The sequence below is a fragment of the Lutra lutra genome, chromosome 5, assembly GCF_902655055.1.
Source record: "Lutra lutra chromosome 5, mLutLut1.2, whole genome shotgun sequence".
NCBI lineage: Eukaryota > Metazoa > Chordata > Mammalia > Carnivora > Mustelidae > Lutra > Lutra lutra.
The window spans coordinates 43,971,509-43,987,280 of record NC_062282.1 but is presented as its reverse complement, the minus strand read 5'-3'; the positions used below and the strand labels follow the sequence as shown (position 1 = coordinate 43,987,280).

Here is a 15,772-nt window from a genome sequence, read left to right as displayed (position 1 = left end):
CAGAACTTGTGAGATACCCCTAGAGAAGTATCTCACAGGGACTCCGAGCCCCCTCCAACCTGTTTCCCCACAAATACAACTTAACCATAACAAGAAACTTCCAGCAAGTTTTAAGAATATTTTCCCCTACTTGTCCATTATGCTAGCTGCAGTTCTAGGCAGAGACTCCAGACCACTCAAGAGATTCATCTAAACTCATACCATTAGCTGGGCTATTCTAATAAAAAGAAAAAATACTATAGCCACTGTGGCTGGCCTGCTCACTCCACGCTGTACTGGCAAACAAAACCTCACGCTGGCGATGATGTCTCTGAAATTGCTTCCACACTCCTGTAGCTCTAACAAACACTCCTTATCATCAGAAAACACTGCTCCCATCTTTCCCAGCAAGGACATATTTAGGCTTTACATCAATGGAATCTCTTCAAGACGTTTATAGGTTGACCTTATGACAAATGGTCTTCGCTCTCTCTTCACCTGGCCCTGGAATTAATGAGAATATTGCAGACTGAAACTTTTTTCTTGTTTTCAAGGTTAAGAATTAATAGACTTTTTTTTTTAAAAGGCAATTTTTAAATTTCCCATAATAAAATAGAAACCACACTGTAAACCAGTCATTTTCTACCCTACTCTAGAATGGATACATATGTGATGACACAGCTACAGTGAAACAGTGATTGAATTTCTAGGTGGTTACTATATGGTCTCCGTAAAATTGTTGTTAAGGTTTTATTTATTTATTTGACAGACAGAGATCACAAATAGGCAGAGAGGCAGGCAGAGAGAGAGAGGAGGAAGCAGGCTCCCCGCTGAGCAGAGAGCCTGACGCGAGGCTCAATCCCAGGACCCTGAGATCATGACCTGAGCTGAAGGCAGAGGCTTTAACCCACTGGGCCAACCAGGTGCCCCTGGTCTCCACAAAATTCTTACTATTTTCCCCTCCAAGCTTCAGCTTTCCTATCTGTACAAAATTACTGAATTCACTGAGCTTGAAGGGGTCCCCCCGCAGAAAAGTTTTCTGTTAAAGCTACTTCTCCAGTTGTCTTTTAGCTGCTGAAAAAAAAACAAGAGCACTTCCCCCAGACTTAAGGGGGACCCACTCCTCATGCTACGCTCTGTTTTCCTCTCTACACGCATTCGTGGTTTTCTAGGGTAGCAGAAAGGGCACTAGCTTCCAAGAAGGCAGAGATGCATCTACTCTAGGCAAGCAATCAGCTTCTTTATGCATTTGGGGACAGTAACGCCCACATCACAGGTCCCCTGTCTGGATAAAATGACACAATACGTGTTAACCCCACCCTCTCACAGTAAACGACGTAAGGGCATTTATTAGCTCTCAAAATTCTTACCACGCCTTCTTCTGTTTGCCAGAAGAGGTCATCCAAGAGCTTGCTTTCAGAATGGAGGCTGGGTCCCCAAAAGCCCAATGCACCTGCCCTACAGAGCAGCCTATTCGGTGACATTTCAGGACAAGTCCCTCCGTGCTTACCTCAGAGTTCCTACACGCACTGAAGAGACCTGATTGTACTTATCAAGCATCTACACCCCTTTTGCCCAGGTATCCTTTGACTACCACCTATATAGAAAGCACGTATAGCCCTGAAAACAGCTGTTACTACATGGAGACTAGTAAAAGATTGTGAATGAACCCTGAATATCACAATACAGCTATTGGGCACCTAATATAAATCAATTTCTTAAATTACATAATTTAATTCCCACAGTGGCCCTGATCTTCTCAATTTATAGGGGAAACAGGCTCAGCGAGTTTATTAGCTCAAGTCAGTCTTGTCAAAGCTCAGATACGATTCTATAGACAGCAGGAAAGCTAAGTTTTGGAAAGAGACATGGTATGTGCTTACCTCTTTCACTTACCTGTTTCTGACCTTTAACAAACTATTCGGCCCTCTGTGACCTGTTACCCCTCCCCCTGTAAAAGCTTTATCTCCCCAAACTATTGACTATAAAAATCAAGTGATTGATGTGGTAATTTATTCTATCATTTTTTTTAAAAGTATATAGGTGTTTATTAGTTCACTTTAACTTGAATGAATCTTGTAACTGGACACTTTTGCCTTGGTACATTCTACTTACACAAAAATTTAACTCCTATAATCTGTTAAATGCCAAGGAATATTATCTTGTACTAGACTAGAAATCCAACTACTTCTTAAGAACCAAACAAGACAATCTGTGGCTTTCCTCTTCTCAGAACTTGGATATAAACAATACCAGCCCACCGTAAGCTGAGAGCCTACTAATCTAGTTTTGGCGTATGAGGGATTTAGAGTTGATACGGGGCAATTTTCTGGCTGTGAAATTGTGGAAAGAATAAAATGAGTAAGCAAGAAGGCCAGGTAGAAAACATGCTACTTGGAGGAGAGTGAGAAAACACTGGTTTGTAGTCCTGCCTGAGGGCAGTGGGTGCGTGGAATGGCTTGGATTTGGTCAGCATCAAGAGGAAGGACTAGACTTTTTCTGGAAGTCTTTCCGAACTTCAGAATTCCTTTAAAACATCCACTCGACTAAGAACCTACTACAAACAATGCCAAGGCACAGGAATGAAAGATAAACACCATTCCTAACTAAAGAACTTAAAATTTAGTGCAGTGATATGGGATACGGATATGAATAACTCATTCAAGGGAAGATACAGTAACAGAGGAGGCAGTAGAGACAGAATTCAGACGCATGATGATGTCTCAGAGGGACTATCCAAGGTCTCGTGGAAAAGAGGACATGAGAGCTAAGCTAAAACAAAAGGTTATTTTCCACAGCAGTTTGCTACCCAAATTTACGTTAACTGTGGTCTCACCCACCTTTCAAAGGGTTAACACAAGTAAACCACTTCCTTCAGGCAGGTATTCAGGTAAAGTGGGAGCATCTCTTCATATGAGATACCATTGCGACAAGAGTATTAAAAATGGCAGGCTGACCAAATGTTCCAGTAAAGGAGGGCCTTCTAATGGTTCTTCACTTCCAATCAGGCTCTGGAAATAAAGTGGGAAAATGGAATTACAGGGAAATGTCTGGATATACCCTCCTCCCCTGCAAAAAATTATTCTAAGTAGAAACTGCAGCTTGTCTCCAAGTCCGTTTGTTCCTGACTTAATCCCCTGGGTAACTGGGTGTGAGCTAATTAGCCAGACAGGAGGTCATGAGCCAAGGCCTCTGCTTACTACACTTCCTAGGTCCCACTTGGCTTCATCTACGTCTCCTCAGTTGTATCCAGAAGCTACAGCACTGACACCAGGAATGGCTTAGCTACTTCTCTGAGGACCAGGGCAGCTCCTTCCATGCAGCCCTGGACGCTGGTGAGGAAAGGGGCACTCGGCATGGACCCTGTTTAGTGACCTCAAGTCAGATTCAGTGCATCTCCAGGTAGCTGCTATAGACTTGCCTTCCGATGACTTTTTGAAATGTCCCAGAGCCTGGAGAAAGCAGTTCAGCATTTCAAGGTCTGAGTTACAAGTGGAAACTCAAGGAACAGGTCCTAAAACCTAGTGTCAGGCCTAGAATATGTATGCTCCTTCCAGTCTATCAGCTTTGTTTTTAACCTCCCTTGCACCTGCCTATTTAATCTATTACGGCCAGGCAGTATGCCTTAAAAGCAGGGCATCCGAATGAAACCCAGCCTCTTTTCTTTCAGTAGAGGAGGGGATGATAAAAGTGCCAAAATAATCACTCATGTGTGAGGCAGAAAGTATTAACAGAGAAAGGAGGGTGCCAGGGAGCAGGCAGAACAGAAGCCATGGAACATTTCAAGGCTTACAGGCCATCTGAGCAGTGGTACCTTAAAGAGGAGGCTTTGATGGATGGGGAAACTATTCAGCAAAAGGAACGTGAGTAAAAATATGGAGGTAAAAAATAAGGGGTATATACAAGGTACAGGAATTATCTGTTTGGCTAAAGTGTAATGAATGCTAGGCATGTTTGGAAAGATGGATTTGAAGTATATCATAACCACCTTACATATAGCATAAGGGATCAGGACTCTGGAACATGGCAGTTCTCAAAGACCAATCAACACAGTATCCCTTCATGGGCAGAACCCGCTTATTCTATCTTCTTCCCATGAGCTGACACTTCCAGCCTAATTGAGATTTCCCTGTACTTATTTAGGGAGAACTTATCTTTGCCTTCATCTACAAAGCAGATATGGTACCCTCTAGAAATTCACAACTTCAAGGGCATCGATCCAACCCAAGTAATTACTAAGCGTTTAGTTGTGTTAGGTAGGCACTAGGAAGGGGATAAGAGAGGTATGGTAAAGTCATGGTTCTACAGTGAGCTCACTATTCAACAGTGATTCTAAAAAGTTACTTCTAGTTTCAGCTTTGTCAACTATCAAGCCAATACTTAATACAATGCACATGTTTCTAAAGGAGAGCTGTGGTCCAAATACTATTACCTTTTGTGATCTGAAATATTAAACAGAGCTGACCTAGAAGGAAAATACAGTTTAGCATGTTCTTTTTATTTCTTAGCTGCATCTGAAATGACTCCTCCCAACCCAGGGAGAACTTCCCTATTCAACCCATGAGATCATGTCCACAAAAAAAAGGGTATGGAGAGCAAGGGGGAAGGGTAGAAAAAAATACAGATGAAATGCCACTGGTTTTTAATCAAGTCATTGCTACTGGAAATATGTAAAAAGAATAGTTTTTTGTTTTTTCAGAACAATTTACCTTTCTTAGGCAAATTCTTTAAAAAGAATATTATGGAGCAATAGGTATTACCTACGATGTAAATGAAAGACTTCCCCAAATCTTGCTTAAAAGTAGTACTTAAGTATCAAATAGGCAGTTTACTAAAAACTGTTTCCTTATTAGGTATATTTCTACCTCATTTAAAGGTGTATCATGCTAAACAGGCCTGAACAGCATGTTAAGAGCTAAAAAACTGATATGTTCCTACAATGCACTTCGGAGCACTTGAAATTCCTATTTCATACTTTCACAGTCCAATCTTCCAGTACTTAATCCGCTGTAGTATTTTCAGCACTAATGACAGCTAAACTGAGAGGACTGTTAGTCCCCAAGGGTGCATCCTGCTACTTAGCATATTGGACACAGATAAAATGACTACCTAAGGAAAAAAAAACAAGGCAAACAGCCAAGTTCTACTTTCAAAACTAAGATACAGCAGGTACCTCAGAGGCCTCCAAGTAAGTTTTAAAAGCTGGACACGATATAGGTCTTCAATGGCTATAATTAGCCTTGAAATGTACAAAGCGAACCACAAAATGACCAAGACAAAAGGCTTAACACTTTTAAGCCCTCTAGGTAAGAACAAGACTGCCAAAGGATGTCCATGTCTCATTGTGTAGATCAGCATCACAACTGACCCGTTGGCGAAAATCCCTTTATCTATAACTGATGGAATTATTGCAGTGTTAACAGCTAGCATCATCTTGGGTTAAGAGCGGCTGATGCATGATTGGGAAGACCAGTGAGTGCTCACTTCCCAAGTGTTCAAACACACTAAAGGGCTTCCAAATCAGTCTTTTGTCCTCTCAAGATAGGCCACTTCCAGAGACCTCATTCTCAAACTTGATGGGCCCAGGGAACCGATAGGAGGAGAATAAATTACCTTGCAGCCATACTGTTGTAAACATGCTGGAGCCATACTTGAAAAATGGGAACAAAAAGGACTACTAGTGATTTCCAATTCACAGCTAAGATAACACTAATGAAAAAGCAATATTAGACAGATTTAAAACATTCTAAAGGAATTATAAATTATCAAATAAAGGCGCAGGCACTAGGAAAAAGGGTATTTTATTTACATAACTTATCTTAGACTTCGTAACCTTTTTACTCAAGATTTATCCACTCAGATGGGCCAATTTATGCTGAGAGAACCAGAGTGTGCACTTTTGAGGGTCATACCCCAACCTTGCCAAAGCAAATGACTTCTGCCTAACTGGAAGTCATCTCCCAAGGACTTGCCCTTAGATTTTCCCCATTTCATGCATTTCAATATTTGCACAATAGACCTACCCTTTGTCTTAAAAGCTGCCTGATTTGATAGAAGAGCAAACCCCATGTTATTTTTCTGCAAGTGATTTTACACTTCCTTTTTTCCAAAAAGGAACTTAAAAGTATGTCATGACCTACAGGGGGTAAAAGTGTTAATTTTCAACAGGTCCAGGGGATGTTACCTTGAAACCTCACAATCTGGCTCATTAAACTTTAACTACTCAAAAAGTTATTTTAACCCCAAAGAACAGGCCCTGTGTAGTTCTTCAGGTCACAATGCCAGCATTGGCTGTGGAGCCTGTTACAGGTAAGACGAATCCAAGTTACAATTCCAACTGTGATTCCGATACTTTTGGGAGATGTAAAAAGATATGTTGGGCTGGGCAGTGTGAGTTAAACTACAAAGTGCTTCATCACCCATAATGGAAGAGGTTCAAAATGACTCATACTTCCACGTAAGAGACTACAAAAGTCACAAGCCCACATAAAAGCAACTGTCAGCTAGCCAAAGTAGAAGAGATTTAGAAGGAGCCTCGGGACATTTTAAACAATTAATTGGTCTGGAAAATTGGGTCAGAATTACTCATAAAGCTCCTCATCCTTTCCCACAAGAAAATGTGATAGTATGTCTTTTATATGGAAATTTCTTTGTATATATGTATAAACTTGGTATGGCCTTAATGCTGCAGTTAAGGATCTGTTTGGCTACCACCTTAAGCAGCGTGTTAAGCAATTGCTTCCTTAATGTAACATTTTTACTTCTTACTGGACTCTTCACCTGAAGCAACCAATTCCCTTGTACCCCTTACTCTTCCCCCTCTTTTGCATGAAATCATAAAAGTTATGGCAGTTATTTTTTGGCTTATTAAAAAAAATCTATTTCCGCAGTTTGAAGATGTAATGTAAAATTTCTGTGATACATGTATATAAATATATATTTATTGAACCATCCATATACACATATCCATGCTGATTCCAATGGAAAAAAATTAAAGTTTTCTGAAATTTTCTCTGTGGTTAACTCATAGTTGTTACTGTTTAACCAACTCTGTATGTGAAAAGAACTTCTGAAGTACTGTGACTACCTCAGAGAAGAACCTACGTTTAATCTGGAAAACATCATTTCACTTAAGACAAGGCTTTATGTTGGTTCATTCAAGAAATATTTATTGATAGGTACTATGGGAGATACAAAGATGACTCCGACATAGATCCTGCCCATTAGGAGCTTACAGTCTAGTAGGGGAGATAGAACACATACATGGGATACATGGTCAGAGCTATGTTTCAGTAAGATGAATCTAATATTGTGTTTAAGGTAGGGTGGGGGTCAGAACAGGTAAAGGAAGTTGAGAGGCCGTTGAGATTATCTGAGTGAGGAGGAAAAAGACATGAAAGACTTGAGGTAGCACTGACAGGACTTAGCTGGAGTAAGGAAAAAAAAAAACAGCAGAGGACTTAGACTTGTGGCATGGTGATGACATGAACTGAGAGAACAGTGGACTTGGTTTGCGAAAAGAAAGTTGGCACATAAAATTCTTCTGCATGGAACAAAGTGTCTGGATATAATGGGCACAGAAAGAAATGGCCTATCACCCAGACCAAAGATGGAAGTACCTCGGAATGACCAGTGACTTCCTCCCTCCTCTGCCCACCCCTCCAAACTCCCCCCAACAAATCCCTCCACTACGAATTGTCATAGCACCTACCATTTATTAAGTCCTATCTCTAGACATGCCTCACTTGTGAGAACGAAAACAGAAATACATTTATTCAACCTAAAGAGTCATGTTTGAAGGACTCTTTCATGGAAGTCACTGTACCTTCTGGTGAAATAGAGGGATAATCCCCCAGTCCTTTTCCTCTAGGACCTTATGGTCTAATAAGGTAGTAAAACAGATACAGGTCATTCTAGTTGTAGGTTGAAGGGGTAAACGATGAGCTAGAAGAAGGTATAAGGTGCTCTATGAACACACACTTTAAAAAATGAAGGTTGGGACAGAATCTCAAACAGGAAGGGACAATGTAGAAGGGGAAGCAGACAAGAATGAATTTGCTCCCCACTTCAAATTCTGGCCAAATCAACCCCAAAAAGGGGGCTCTCCACTCCTGCTGCAAATCTTTTCTCTTAGGAAAAGAAAAATGCTCTTGAACTGGGTCTTGAAAAAAGTAACTTTGATGGCAAGAGATCTGGGGAAGGGGGGACATAGATGCAAGTCTATCTTCAGGGAAGAAAGAAGGCACTTGAAGCCACAAAAATCAGCAAAGCCAGGCTTATTAGAAAAACTCTAAGTAGTTTAGCATGGCTGGAGCATCACACCTCCATGAAGAATGGGAGAAATCACTGGGAAGGAAGACCAGGACCCTGGCGCAGACACGGGCGCCGCCAGGCACTGAGAGGTGCGCGCCTGAGACCAAACTGCCGCCCCTTAGGAGCTTACGGTTACGACAATACAGGTGGGGAAGCACCACAATGTACAGAATGCAAAATGCCGACGGATTTAGGAGAAAATTACAGCTGAGTTTCAGCTATTAACACATTAGGATACCCAATAGCTTTCGGACAGCTAGTAGTAAACCCATCCCTGAGGGGAGCACAACATCATGTCCTTAGACAAGAGGCCCTGGTGGAACTAGGCATTAAGATAGTTCTAAGAAAACAGAGAAAAACTGGGTATGAAAACTGAGCGATAGAAGCAACTGAATAAGCATATAAAATGTGGCTCCTTCCCTTTTCTCCCACATCCTGACCTGGCTTCCTACGGTGAACCTAGGGCAGAGTAGTGCCCCTGAAAGGTGCTTTATGTTACTTCTACAAGCCAATTTGGGACTCTGTGCTAATAAGCCATTCTCTGAGCCATCGATCTTTTGAAAAATGAAGGGCATGTACAAATTCTTTATTCCTTTCCAGCATTAACATTCTAGGATTCGAAGAATTCTAGGAGTCTCTCCTGCCTCTTATGGTTAATAATCAAAATGGGAAGAAAAACTTTAAATATCTGATGTTTCTCACTTAGAATTATGATTTTTTCCATATGAATCACAAACGATTATTCCCCCATCAGCTAGGTTCCTCCTCCACCCATTCTTCAAAATCAAACATCTACCTATATAAACTTATTTGTAACATGATGCGTTCTACATAATCTACTTAAGCATACACTGAATCTTTAAAGAATCTTCTCCCCTAACTGCTTTATGCCAGTTTTTTAGTATACTGTCTTCATTTAAGAGCCAAATCAGTGTAAACACACTTCATAAAAACATTTAAGAATTTATACCAAATCCAAAGTCCAACAGGTGACATCAAAGCTTGGGGGGAAAATCAGTAACTAAGGTAGTTAATTATAGCAATAGTTAAAACTGCCTACATCCAGAATGAGAGATATAATCATCTCTCTAATTACTACCAAAAATATAGGCAAACATCCCATAAGCAGGTTTCTGAAAAATAAATACTTATTAAAGTCAATAGTGAATTTTTGGTAAACATTCCTTAATTTGCTTTTTAAAAGATGAAGACACACTAGATGGCTATAAATCCCTTAGGAATCTGACACTGGCCATATTCTGGAGTACTCAACATGTACAGATTTCTGTAACTGGCCAGGTCACATGGTCTATGGAAGTGTAACTGTGAAACTGATTTCCCATACTACTTTCCTCTTGTAGAGAATTTAAAAACAAAACAAAACAAAACAAACAATAGACTACCAGGTTCAAGTGGAAACTGGAGAAGCAGAGACTGTCCAAGGTTTTCAAGGCAAGTCATATGATCAGAAAGTGGACAAGCTTAATTCTAAGCCAATATATAAATATAACCAAAACCAAAACCATGGGTTTTTTAGACCACTGCTAATCAACTTTTTACTCATTCAGGCCATAATGAGAGAGTTTCATAAAGCATGAGCAAATCAGACTAATTTCAGCATTAACCTGAGCTACATATTCACTAAGTAAGTTTTCTCTCATATGTGCTACCATTTCTTCTTTAATATAGTCTTGTAAGAGTTCATAAGCCTACCTATGGTCCCCAGAACCTCGACATCACAGTCAACAAATACAAATCCCAAAGGTATTACTACCTTAAAACCAGAAATCTTTACTGATCTAGTGCCACATGGCCTTTACTTGATCAGCAACTTCCCACACAAAATGTTGCTAAATTTCTAACACATTCTTTAAGATTTCTAAAACATTTGTGGAAAACTCTAATCGTCCACCACCCATCTGTGGTATATTATTAGGCAGTTATCTGGAATCCCATATTCAAATAAATGTTGAAGTTATTTTTTTTTACAAGGTTCAAAATTACGAAGTCATCTCATTTGTATGCAGTTCCTGCAGAAATTCTTTTAAGTAGCATGAACATGAAACTTCAAGTTATCTGTAGATCAGTAGATTTGACAAATGCAACTATTTACTTAAAAGGAATAAGCCACTCAGCATAAACAATGGTCTATAAATTTAAACCTCATAGAAAGATTATTTCCATATAGATTCTGTTTTCTATAAAGTGCCACGTTTCCCACTAAACTATTAAACTCTACAAGGGTTTTCAAATAAAGGGATGAAGAAAAGTATCAAGGATGGCAGTTATAAGAACAAAACACAACTGCTATAAATCCACCTGGATTAAGATATTATAAAAATATTGTTACCTTCTACATCCAGATTTCAAGGTTGTACTACACGTATTAAAACACAAGATGAGAAAATAACCTAAGAACAAGTCATTGTTACTGTGTTACCACCATCTATACAAATCAAAAGGAGCCCTGCAAAATCCGTTGTTTCCTTATCTTGTTTACCTTAAAGGAAATGGAGAAGAGTAATATTAACCTGCCTCTGAATGTTTTACAGCCTCCGGTCTCTGTACTGTATTAACTTATTATTATCGTGTCCTATTCTTCAGTATTATCACTCAAACGTAAATAGGTACACATTAGGGTTCTAGAGAAAAAGCATCAATTTTGGAGACCAATCTGCTCCTTGCTACATGGATCACTTCAAGGCCTAAAATTTAACTGTTCCGATGCAATTTCCTCACCTATTACTTTGGGGAAAAAAACAGCACCTAATCCACAGGGTAACTGTGAAAATTAGTTTTCCAACCTAAAACCAAAGTGCAGTTCAACCAATACTGTGGTAGTAACCTACCCACCACCCAAAGCCAATCAGTGATTTTTGGATTACCCATTTCACTGTTCCCAGCAATAGCTCTAAAGTTAAGAACACAGGAATACACAAGTAAAGCCCAACCTCACCACAAAAGGAAACAAATGTATTTTATTAAGGCCCAAGATCTTAAAAGATGAAGACGCATTGACCCAAACTAATCTTACTTAGCTAAAATACTCACGGGTGAAGGGTGTAAAGCTCAGCAGAAAATAACTGCACATTGGGTCATTCTTACAGACAAAAAGTTGTATTTTAAAACCCTGAAAAGGTTGAATGTGATGAGCTGATGCTGCCTATAAAAAATCTTGCCCTAACCTGTTTTCACTTTCTCCATGTGTGAATACACAGTATCTAGGGTATCATGTTTATTCTATCAGCAATAATGTAAACAATGATACTGGGATTCTTCACAGTGTTAACCATGATGCTAAATCTGACATATCAAGTCCAATGCTATTTAAAACTCCACAAGCATCCCATGCTGATGGCTTGAAATTACGTGAAGCAACCCTTTGTTTTCTAAGCTTAGGCAACAAGTTACAAGAAGCATCTAGCATATTGTTACTACCTCTTCAAATATTTCTTTAAAAACCACACATGGGTACAAATAAAGGAAAATGAGATTATCAATTCCCTGCGGATGTTACTTTAATTCCTGAAAGAGATTTCTATTTGCTAATTCATTTATCTGAGGCTATTTTTCATAGAATTGAGTCTTTACTCCAGTTGTCCCCATCCATCGCTCCATCCTCCATGTATTATAGGGAATGAGGAATATCCATGATCTTAATGGAGTTTGGTTTATTTTTGTGAAACATTTGGCATTGCCGGCCCCACCCACTAAAAGCCAGATGTAGGACTCCTCTTCCCTCCTCCCCAAATCTCACCCATTTCTGAGTGTCCTCTAGGATGTATTAACAGCCTGGGTTGAGAATCACTGCATCCAGTTGGTGTCTTTTAACTACTCAGTGGGAAAAAATGCCTAGTGAAATGTATGGATTAACACTTACTTGTGAAAAATGATTTCTAGGTTATCCATAATTTATGACCCTTACAGTTACTAAAACTTAGTATTTTTTTTCAAACACAACTCCAGCTAAGTTTTTTTTTTTTGTTTTTTTTTTTTTTTATTTCCACCACAGGCTTAATATAAGCTACAAAAGTACAAGCTGAATGTCTTCCAATTATCACTGGCCTGGGCCGAATGAAGTGGTTACCAAATAGTTATTTAAGCTGACCCAAAAACAGCCATGTGACTCAGTTATAGAAGTTTCTTTATGAAGGAGATGTTGCCAATTTTCAAATATTTTAGGTACTGAGGACTGATAATATCAAACTTCATTTTAGTTTAAGACTACACCCTTCAGCAAACCTAGAGTTTCCCAGTAACAGCAAAAACAAACATTCCTATTCCTACTCATATACTATCCTCAAACAGTCCTAATGATGAACACTGTTAAGAAACTGTTAAGAAAATAAATAAGTTAAATTTGACAACCTCGTTGTCCTTCAATTAGTATGACAAGTTATCACACAAAGGCTTGCTTCACAAATGTGTAAACAAAACCTTCACCCACCTCACACACAGCACTCAAGAAATTAACATACTATGTAAAACGAATATTAGTCTATATTGCCAGGTTAAATTTTCTTCCAGAAATATTTTAATAAAAATTGGCCATTTCCAAGAAACACCCACTGCATGCCCATCAATAAAAGATAACCACTAACAAAATAGAAAATTTACCATATGGCTATGATTTAAAGAAAAAAAACGGGCACTCAAGCACAAAGTCCAATATTAAAGTCATATTCCTTTTTATGGGCTATGATTAGAATTCTGAATAGATACCGAAATAAAACTTAATACAAATGGTGGACTATTTAGGCCAAAGGACCTCTATAGAAGCATATCTGTCCTTTAAAGGCATTCCAGTTTGAAACTCAATTTTAAAAATAAGGCATAACAAATGAACAGAACACATACCAGGTCAAAGAGGGATTCTTCAATCCCCAACATACTCTACACCTGATAAAACAAATCTAGACTTTTTTTTTAATTTTTCTTTAAACAACTGCCAAGGCTGGAATCAAAGATAAAGAGAAGGCACAACAGTTTGCTCTGTTTTGTGTTATTTGGATTTTGGGGTTTCTTTTTTGTTTTTTGGGTTTTTTTTTTTTTTTTTACAAATACAAATTAAACATGAAAAACACTCTACTTCAAAAGAAATCTAAATCAGTTGCATTCTAGACATTTAAAACCTATCCCACAATTTAAATGGTAAAAACAGTAGGCTTATCATTGTTTTGTGATCACATATCAAAAGAAAAAAAAAATTCTACTAACACCTTTTATTCAGTTTTTAACCATACCAGCAAGAATCAAAACTGTCAATTTTTCTAATGGCAATTTCTACACACCAGAAGGTAGTTGTGACTCTCAAAGAAGAAACAATTTGGATTTTTCCTGCCTTCAAAATGTTTATCAAAACCTGTGTTTCTCACAGGCTTTTGAAACACATAGAAAATAAGAACTATTCCGATGAATGAAACATACCAAATGTCAGTAATAAGCCAGACACATTCCTTTGGGGAAACGGCTGTTAAAAAAAAAAATCCAGTCTGTATATGCAAAGTAAAGCGAGGAAATTCAGTCTTTTTCTCTTCTTTAAAAATCTGTTTTTCCTAAAATATCATTCCACAAAATTGGAAGTGAAGGACTAAAAGGTGAGGAAGAGGGAAGGGCAGGAGAGGGAGCACACATCATTAACACAAAAAGTAAAATTGTACAAACTTAAGCAGTTTATAATAGACTTGGGTCAAACTCCAGGATACCAAACGCTGGTGTAGTAAGAAATTCACCATTCTGCAGGAGCTAGTAGAAGATTTGTACTGCTGCGTGAAGATCAATGAAGAGCAATTCACTGCCTTGGAGCAATTCCCCTTCCCACTCCAAATCCTGGTTTCTGCACCATGCCTCCGCGGGGAGGGCCTCTCATTCCACCACCCAGCCCACCTCGAGGGCCTCCAGGTCCCCGCAGGCGGTTATCTCGACGGTCCCCTTCCCGGGCAGCTCGGGTCTTCTTCTCCTCGACATTCAGACGGACCTCACCTCTGAACATGATGGGCTGTTGGAATCAAGGTAAGCAGACTTACACAGGGCTTATGGGCTACCAACTACCAAATATAAAAGAAACAAAGCTATTACAAAGAACCAGCAGCTTACAATTCAGCTACAGTCTCAGTTGTTTCTATTTCCAACTCAGAACAGGTAATATGCAAGCTAGTTCGAAAGAAGACAATTTACAACATGGCAGGACAAGTAAGTCTCATTGCACTTTTTAGAGCAAATCTTATTTTCCCACAGAATGACATAAACAGAGTAATATAAACAAGAACTGCCACCTTCCCCACGGATTTGAGGGCTCAGAATAATCTTCCATCATCACCTAAGGTGAAGACTGCTGTACATGATTTATGGGAAGTACATATCCATCTGGAAACATCATTAATTTCATCTAAACAGAACTGTAACAAAATGCTATTTGCGTTTACAAAATTTTGGGAAATACTGAAGATTAAATAAAGATAACAGAGCTTAGCGAAGGTAAAAAAGATAAATCCACACTACGTCTTGGGCCTTCCTTTTAGCCAACCAGATATAAAGTAGAAAACAAACAGTTACTCGAGATTCCAATGAACTCAATTTATGCTCCTCACTGGCATGCACTGGTTTTCTAAGTGACATCTTTAAAGTATCTAACACTGCTTACTCTGCAAAGAAGTGTTCTGTATAGTTCACACCTACTATCTCGTTTAACACTCACAACCATCTGAGGGCTATCATTACATCTACTTGAGAGATGAGAAAACTAAGGGCCAGCAAGGTTAAGGAACTAACCCACAGGTCACAACATCATGAGCGATGGAAGCTGAATGTAAATGAAGGCATCCTGAGAGGCAAGTATACACTTTACACCACAACGCTACACTACAGCCTGTCAAACACCATGGTCATCAGTCTTAGAGAAGCTATTTCTGTACAAATACAAAATTACTGAAGAGAGTATGGTAGGAGTGCCAACACAGTGAGAAGGAGAGGGAAAGGCACGCTTCACCTGAAGCTCCCAAAGGACAAAGGAGTGATATGAAAGTACACATGAAGAAACCTGCATAATGGGAGGGAGGAGGAAGCCTTTTTTTTTTTTTTTAAGATTTTATTTATTTATTTGTCAGAGAAAGATCACAAGCAGGGGGAGCGGCAGGCAGAGAGGAGGAGGCTCCCTGCTGAGCAGAGACCCTGGAATCACAACCTGAAATGAAGGCAGATGTTCAAATGAGCCACCCAGGCACCCCAAAAAGGCCTTTTTAGAACTCTAAAAGTAACACATTTAAAATTTTGATTAGGGGTGCCTGCGTGGCTCAGTTAAGCAACTGCCTTCAGGTCAGGTCATGATCCCAGATCAAGCTCCATGTCGGGCTCCCTGCTCAGCGGGGAGTCTGCTTCTCCCTATGCCTCTCCCCGTGCTCATGCCCTCTCTCACACTCTCTCAAATAAAATCTTTTTAAAAAAATAAAATTCTGATGTATTTGTACTTGTACATTTATAA

The 15,772-nt window shown here is 39.3% G+C and overlaps 1 protein-coding gene across 2 annotated transcripts in view; it reads right to left on the bottom strand.

Moving 5' to 3' along the window:
• Nucleotides 1–7,121: 7,121 nt before the first annotated feature.
• Nucleotides 7,122–15,772, bottom strand: part of G3BP1 (G3BP stress granule assembly factor 1) — a 38,488-nt gene continuing 29,837 nt past the window's right edge. For both annotated transcript variants that reach the window (XM_047728985.1, XM_047728984.1), the window contains one exon: nt 7,122–14,290. In XM_047728985.1, the coding sequence (XP_047584941.1) occupies nt 14,084–14,290 (207 nt within the window). In that variant the 3' untranslated portion in view covers nt 7,122–14,083. The remainder of the gene's footprint in view (nt 14,291–15,772) is intronic.